At 38.5% G+C, this 8,472-nt stretch overlaps 1 protein-coding gene across 1 annotated transcript; it reads left to right on the top strand.

The window, feature by feature from the left end:
* The first annotated feature begins 221 nt into the window (after positions 1-221).
* LOC148676002 (claudin-24-like) lies at positions 222-4,066 on the top strand. The gene has a single exon (XM_088600018.1). The coding sequence runs from the start codon at positions 673-675 to the stop codon at positions 1,327-1,329; it is 657 nt and encodes a 218-aa protein (XP_088456144.1). The 5' UTR covers positions 222-672; the 3' UTR covers positions 1,330-4,066.
* Positions 4,067-8,472: the final 4,406 nt, after the last annotated feature.

The raw sequence follows: 8,472 nt of genomic DNA, 5'->3' as shown, positions 1-8,472 counted from the left end.
CCTTGTTCAGCAGCAGTGTTGGCAACCTGGAGTTTGTAAAGCTTATCTTTTGCTTTTCAGCCAGCACGTTATTTTTTTTTTAAATTATAGGGCAAACAGCCTTGTTTAGTTTTTTTTTTCCATTGCTCCTGATTCTATGCACCTCTCTTCAGCATTGGGTAAGCACTACACAGTGACCCATAATTACACGTCAGAAACAAAACGCCAAAAAATGGGGGGTGGATACTATAAATAAGACTGCCCTGCGCTCCCCAGATTATAAAGATCTGCATTTTAATAACATCCTGTCTACATTTTAATAGCATCCCATGTGGCAAACTGTTCGGAGACTGGCAGGGATCTGAATGATCTTTTTGTCCGCTGTCTCTGCCACTTGCTTGCTCCTGCTCTGATGCAGCAGAAGGGTGGGCAAGATGTCAAGAAGCTGAAGTCCTTTCATTCACAGATGATGTGAACATTTTGTCTTTTTTTTTTCTTTCTTTCTTTCTTGAGAGGGAGCTGATTTTGAAAACGTGTTTTTCAGTCCCGCTGAGGCAGCTAGCACTAATTGGCCAGTGTTCTTCAGAATTTGCACCATAGCGGGAGTTTTTCAGCTGCAGGGCACTGATACACGCGTACTCTACATCCAGCCTGGCAAAGGCAAAGAAGGGAAGGACACACTGCTCAAGCACAATGGATGCAGGGATCCGTGTCACTGAACTGCTGGGGATGTTTTTCTCTGTTGCGGCTTGGCTTTGCCTGTTGGCTACCACGTTCATGTCGTGGCTAACGCTCTCCACTGACTTGCTGCAGACAGAAAGCTACCAGCTGGGCCTATGGGAGAGCTGTGTGATCCAGGACCTGGGTGGCATGGAGTGCAGGGGTTATGACAGTTTGCTAGGCCTTCCTCATGATATCAAACTGGCTCGGATCCTCATGTGTACAGCCATAGCTATCGGAGTCCTAGGACTGCTGATTCCCATTCCTGGGCTCTACCTGGTGAAGACCTGTAAAGGACACGAAGGTGAGAGATCAAAGAGAATCCTGAAAGTGCTGGGGGGTCTCTTCTCCTGTCTGGCTGGTGTGATCTGTCTGGTTCCAGTGTCCCTCATGGCTCATGAGACTGTGCTAAGGTTCTGGGATGAAACACTCCCTGATATCGTGCCACGCTTCGAATTTGGGGATGCTCTTTTCTGTGGCTGGGCAGCCGGATTTCTTCACATCGTGGGTGGAATCCTCCTCATTTCCTCGTACTGCTGCTTCCGACAGAATTCGGGCGCTAATCCCCCCAGGAGCCAGGAAAAGCGAGGTTTAGATCACTCATCCAAGAAGCGCATGGAGTATGTTTAAGAGGCAAAGACTGGTTCACTTGCTTCTTTTGCTGAGTCCCTGTGAGTGACTGAAGTGATTCCAGTTTCTGTTTCTTTCTCCTTCTCCTCCACTCTCAAGATGAAATGCTGCTCCTTCTTCAAAGCTCTCACACGTTTTTCTAATTAAATCCTTGTGGTCACTAAGACAACACTTGGAATTCAGATATTTGCTCTTCTACGCATTAGTTTACTTTGAAGCCACGATGATTAATAGATATGTTTTAGCTGAGTTGTTTTAGGTGCTAGGTGAATTAATCTGTGCATGAGGCTGCTGCTACTTCCTCTTTTTATTCTTACCTCAGAACTACCTAGTCCTGGATGATCACCTTCTTCTTTCACTTGACCCAAAGTTTCCCCACACCGGATTTTTTTAAACAAGGAAATGCTGGGATGAGGAACTTAATACATTTTTAAACAGGTTGTACAGAATTTCCCACTTCTAACTTCTGTTGTTGGTTAGTATTCCATGTTTTTCTTAAAACGTGTTTGCTTTATGACCCGTAACACGGTATAAAAACCATATGACAAGTTAAAGTACCCAGAGAAGGAGTATACTTGCTATAAACAGCTTTAATCAATCTTCACCTCTGGTGGAACATGGCAGAAGATTGTGCAAGCAACGTGCCATAGAGTAGTTCTCATCTAAGGTATTAAATAGTTTTCTGACATTTATTATCATACTTCAAAATGAAAAATGAGCATTATTAGTGTTAAAAAGTTCCAGTGAAGTGCTTGGATTTTTTAAGCTTGCTGAATCACACCAAAAGTAAAATTTTAAAAGTAAAATCTCCTGAATTCTCTGCTGGAACAAAGGTGAAACCTTTATTAAGCAAAGACCAAATTCACATACACTTTGTGTAATAATATTGCAGAGTACTCTATGAAGGGGATATCATAAATTATAGAACTTCAAATAGTCTTTAGAGTATTTGTGCATGTCAGCTAAGACAAATCAAGATTTATTAAAAAGTTTAATTAAAAAACAGTATTTTGTACATGTATTTTTGTGATATATGTATTTATAACAGAATGAGTGCATTGTAGTTTACATGATTTTATTTCAATCCACTCATCCTGTTGAGGTGCATTGCCTTTTTAATAATATATATAATAATTCACTTTACAGATTTTATACTCCCAGCCGGTTCATAAAGAGTAACTACACAAAATGGAACAAAAATTATATTTGCTATAAAATTTAACAAGATATATTTTACAATGAGAATGGCACTATAAATTATATTACATGTTAACCGTGAATGTTATTGGTAATACAGTATTATATTCTGTTGAGATATTGTGATGCTAAGGGTATGAGTTTTGTGAAATATGTAATTTAATCTGAATAATAATTGTAACAATTACCTGAGTAGTTTCTGAATACGGATTCACAGGAAGATGTGAAAAGCCATTTTTCTGGCCCCACTGTGATGATGACATAAAGTATAGAACCGTTGCTCTCTTCTGACCACATTTGCAGGATGGGAATTTGATGATGTCATTCTCATCTCCGAACACACGGGCAATGTTATTTAAGTAAGTTTAAGATAATGCAGCTGCTTATGGAGGAACAAAGAGTCAGGCACTGCAAAGACTTTCCTGAGGCTCCTGTTGTTTTCCAACTTCTCCACAACCTAAAAAGCTCAAGTGACTTCTGTAGTGCATAGTGCTTGAAAACAGCAGATGTCACCCACCTGCTTGCACTCCACCTTTTTTTTCTAAATTTTAGCATTTGTAATCTTTGATCCTTTTCAGAGAAACAAAAATAAGCAAACAGCAGTCAGAGTAAATAGACAATAAAACCAATTAAGTCATAACAGCAGCATATGACCAGTTTTGTGGGTTTTGGTGGTTTGATGTAAAGAGTACCTTTCACCCTAAGAGCACAATGAAACGGTATAATTTTGTGAAATGGTTTTTAAAATGTCTGGTGGTTACCAGGCCCTCTGATATATTTAACACTGTCGCCAGACAGTGGCTTGGAAAATTAGATTAAAACAAAGTTAATTTTGGTGTTGCAGATCTATTCTGCTGGAAAAGCGTTTGAAAAAAATTCATACTGACTTCCCTGTTGGTTCCAAGGCTAAGCTGTGTTTAATGAACGCTTTAATGAACGACACATCTTGAAAAGAATGTTAAACAGATTGGTCTGCAGCCTGTGCTCTTTGATAATCACACAAATTCGCAGGGGTCAAGGAACAAAAATATTTAAAATGTTTCCAAAAAAAATATTTGGTTGTTATGGCCATGGTGATCCAAAGGCTCCGATCAACATTTTTCCTCTCCTCCTCGGTCTTTCCAATCCATGCCTTGTGCTTGCTTTAAAGGCTCTGCATCCACGAGGTTGTGCCCCTGCTGTCATCTGAAAGATTCCTCTGTTGTTGCTCACAATGCACCCATTATTTCATTATATGGTAATCTTTCAATCCTATTAGTTACAGTGGGAGGTTCACCCTCAGAGCTGCACATGTATGCGTCAGTATATACAGAACTGAACAATCTGTTGTTGCTCTGTTGATGGAAGTAAATAATGTATATATCATTCAAAATCACATTTAAATTATATATGTGCACTTTTTAAAATAAAAATCATTACATAAAATATATTGTGCATCTGTTAAAGTGTATAATGTATGTGCCCAAAAGCCTAGTTTAAGCTGCCAACAAATCTTTGTATGCAAGAAGTGCATTAAAGACCATGTATGTAGAAAATAAAAGTTTTTTGTCATTAATATTACAGGTAAACAAAATATTTCAGATACCTTGCAGCACCGTCCTTTTCCAGCTATCGCTGTACATATATTCAATGATTTTAAATGGATAGACACTGACTTAAACCAATGGACCCATTTTCCTGATTTCCTTACTTCTCATGTCTCAATAATTCAAATCAATGTTCATCCACACTTCAAAATGTTTTGGTTGTAGGATTCATTTTCTTTATATAGAGATTTCATACTAGAATTGCTCAATTCATTTGCAGTGGTAAGAGAAAACCTTCATTAGATTTTCCATTCAGCAGTGTGAAAGATCGGTGGATTTTGTTATGCCTAGCTTCAACTCTTATTCCTGTTCCACTGTGCTGCAGACATTGTCTGTTTGGTTTCTTAATGCCACCTCTGGTGTTGTTTAACAGAAGATTAGAGGGAGCTGAAATTCCAATCTCACGCTTCTGCTCTCTTGCATATACAGTAAAGGCTCGCAGGCTGCCCACAAGTCTGTGCAGATCTTTTCCAGTACCCCTTCCTTCACCCCAGCTTTGCCATTGGAGCAACCTCCCTACATGAGTGGGGTTGTGACAGCCCTGACCTTCAGCCAGCTCTGTCATCTCCTCAGCCAGGCAAGTCAGTGAAAGAGCATTAGGTACATAATCCCTTTATATATTCATTGGCTTTCCAGATGGAATTAGGAATTGACCAAATTACAGAATTTGGTGTCCAGTTTAGGAAAGACATTCCACACAGACTTCAAGGTTGAATTTAATCATTCATAATAATTATAATTGTTTATAATAATTCCTCATACTTATATGACACTTTTCTGGACACTCCACTCAAAGCACTGTACAAGTAATGGGGACTCCCCTCCACCACCACCTGGATGATGCGACAGCAGCCATAGTGCGCCAGAACACTCATCACACTTCAGTTATCCTTGAGGAGGAGAACAGAGTGATGAAGCCAGTTCGTAGATGGGGATTATTTAGGAGGCCATGAGTGGTAAAGGCCAGGGGAAAATCTGGCCAAGACATCGAGGTAACACCTACTCTTTTGAAGAAACAAACTGGGATTTTTAATGACCACAGAGAGTCAGGACCTCAGTTTTACATCTCATCTAAAGGACGGAGCCTTTTTACAGTATAGTGTCCCCGTCACTATACTGAAGCATTTGGATCCACACAGAATGCAGGGTGAGTACCTCCTACTGGCCCCACTAACACCCCTTTCAGCAGCAACCTTAGCTTTCCCAGATGGTCTCCCATCCAGGTACTGAACAGGCTCACACCTGCTTAGCTCCAGCAGGCTGCCAGTTGTGAGTTGCAGGGTGCACTAGCTACTGGTTGTAAGCAAGTAAGTGGTATGTAAATGGTGAGAAGGCAAAAGAAATTATTTAATGGTAACAATATAAAAACCAAGTACATGGTTTTCGATAAGGTTTAAATCATATATCCTAAACTTGGAAGGAGGAGGCATGAGTAAATTCACAAGGTCTGAGGTCTGATAAACACATTTTAAACACTTCAGTCATTAAAAAACACCTCTCGGATGTTTTAAATGAAAACACGAATGACACATTAGTATACTGTAGTAAATGATGAGCATTTCCACAAATCTTTGAAAAAAGTTATAATCTTGAGCAGTTGATATGAGTCAGAATATCAAATTGGGTTGTGGCACCATATTTATTTACTTAAGTATTTTACGAGGGGCTCTCAGGGCACACACACATCTACAGTATAACAGATAAGGAGACCAAGGGTTGGCCTGATTTAGTCTTTGTTTAGTTCAGCACATTGATAAGCAACTACGATAATAGCTCTCTCAGTAGTGTTGGCAAAGTACTGTAGTCTATTTCAATTTTCAAAAGAAACCATGTCAACAGTCAAGTAGTCTAAATTAACAAGCAGTGTTCTTAGTTGCATGTATTCTATAATCTCCCCTGAAACATTAATTTACAGTGACGTGGAGCTTTCCATCGCAGTCCTTATAGTTTTATTATTCTTTTCTATAGAACACATTGTCTTAAGGCACTTTATAATGTAACAAATGAAAAGCCAAACCTTTAAACTACTAGTAACACATGACTATGCATTTTCTTAAAAGAAACAAAATCTAGAGTATGAAAAATAAGCCGCAAGAAAGGATTTAAAAGTGCGGTGTGATATGTAAGGTCTGATTTGGGTTTAGAGATTATTTCACAGCCTTGGAGCAACAGAACTTATAGCTAGGACACCCAGAGACCAGAGCTTGGTTTTTTGGAAATAATCGAAAATGAGGGTTCAAAGATCACAAACAACATGTAGGTGTATAGCAAGATAACAGCCTACAGATTACTGCAGCAGTCAGGAGCCAAGTCATTGCAACTCTAAAGGTGAGCACAAGTATTTTGAATATTGTGATTATTGTGAAACCACTGGACGAGAGATCCTGTATACTTATATATTTCGTTTCAGTTCGAATCAGAGAAGCTGAGTTCAATTTGAGGATATAGCACCAAGCACTACAGTACAATAATCCAGCTGGGAAACAACACATGTCCTGTATGGAATAGTTTTTCTGCATCAGATGTGGAAAGCCATGAACAGATATATCAGCAGTGTTGATGAGCTAATGAAAAAAGATTTGTGTCTTGTAAGCATGACCATAAAATACAAGACGCAGATCAAAGATTACACCAGGATTACTCACCAAGTCCCAAGAGTACTGGGACTGATTACAGCACTATCAATAGTCAATACTTAAGTAAATACTAATGTTAACACAGCTGTAAAGTTAGTAAGGAGAGACAAACAACCTAAAATCAGTCTTGTCAGCATTGCGATGTAATAAATTTGGTTGCATCTGTTTTTGAACATCATCAAAGCAGTGGTAGGTAGTCCTTAATGAAAATCAGCTTTTGTGCAAACAGGAATTTGGCTGTCTTTAGCATTGAAATGAAAATAGCTTATATCTTCAAAGAATCTGACCAACGGCAGCAAAGATACTAAAAAGACCAAGAACAAGAACCAAGAACACACATGTGCAATGCTCAATTTGCACAAATCATTTTCACACCGAGATTTAAAGCATGGTTCCAATAATACTAATAACTCTTTCTTTTCAATAAAATGGTATGATCAAGTACATAGACGATAATACTGAGGCTTCTTACCCCCGTGGCGTCACAATGGATACCCTGTCCATAAGGACAAGGCTGTTGGGGTCACTTAACAACAAGATCTTATCGTCAGCAATTTCCCAGAGGTGTTTGTGAATGAAAGAATGTACATGCATGCTGTAAACACCAAGGTCCGTTTTTTTATATGCAAAAACATTAATTTGGCAATAGAATTAATAAGCATTTGTTTTATCTCAATTATTTTGATTTTGTAAATGTTTTGCTCATTCAGTACTACAATTTTGGATTTTTATTTTTATTGAACAATATCATCTATAATGAAACCCAAAAGATCCCATCAGCAGGTATTGTTTTAACCTGTAAAATCACAGACCTCTGCAGCCATGAATGGGCTTGTAAAGTGTTATCTTGTATCTGGTGAGCATACAGTAAGTACAGTGGTATCAGCTTGCCTTGATAATTGCCAAGATTGAAAATATAGATAGAATGTATACAAACAGCTGCTATGCCAGAAAGTCCAAAAATCAATTTTGCAGAACCTAAGAGGCAAAGTTTAGGGATGTTCTAGAAAACTGGCAAGATGTTCACTGTGTAGAGATAATTTGAGTTAATTATTTACTTCAGCTCAAACGCAAGATTGTTTTAAATTAAACAAATTTTATTTGGATGACGGTTTTCTTTGAAGCACCTAACATTTAAATAACTTGGTGTTTTACAGAAGCAGTCTGAGAGAATGACCTTGCTCATGGGTACAACAAGAGTTGTAGAAATGAGAAATGAACCCACATGGTGTTTTAAACAGATGTTTAAACCCTATCTTCACCCTTGCAGCAGCTCCCTGGCTCATTCTTTGCAAAAGTGAGGCTTTTTATATGTTAAAAATTGTCTTCATTTTATTGACCCTTATTTTTATGGTGGAGCAAAAGTCAAGTGGTAGTGGTATCTTCATTAGTGCTTACTGCAGAATAAGAGTATACCTGTAAAACTATGAGTTATTTAGCTTTTGCTCCTGGAAACCTTTCTACCTGGAATTATGACTAAAAAACTTTCAGAAACATAGTATGTTTCATTTTAAAATCCAATTTCAAAATACAACAAGATGGTTGATGAAGGCTCTCACCTCTTTAACTGAGGACTGGATGGCTCCTGTCAGAAACCGTCATTAAAAATACATATTTACTTTCATATTTATTGTGGACGATCATGCATGATCAGGAATAAATACAGCCGAACTCTGACAATCTCCAAGAACAGTGGTTCCCAGTCTTGGCCTGGAGGCCCACAC

Source organism: Lepisosteus platostomus, chromosome 2 (genome assembly GCF_059453375.1).
Source record: "Lepisosteus platostomus isolate fLepPlt1 chromosome 2, fLepPlt1.hap1, whole genome shotgun sequence".
Taxonomy (NCBI): domain Eukaryota; kingdom Metazoa; phylum Chordata; class Actinopteri; order Semionotiformes; family Lepisosteidae; genus Lepisosteus; species Lepisosteus platostomus.
The sequence above is the reverse complement of the archived record's forward strand: the minus strand, read 5'-3'. Positions and strand labels throughout refer to the sequence as shown.

What these genes read in the sequence shown, in the direction of transcription:
- LOC148676002 (XM_088600018.1), top strand. Translation starts at nt 673, where the DNA reads ATGGATGCAGGGATCCGTGTCACTGAACTGCTGGGGATGTTTTTCTCT.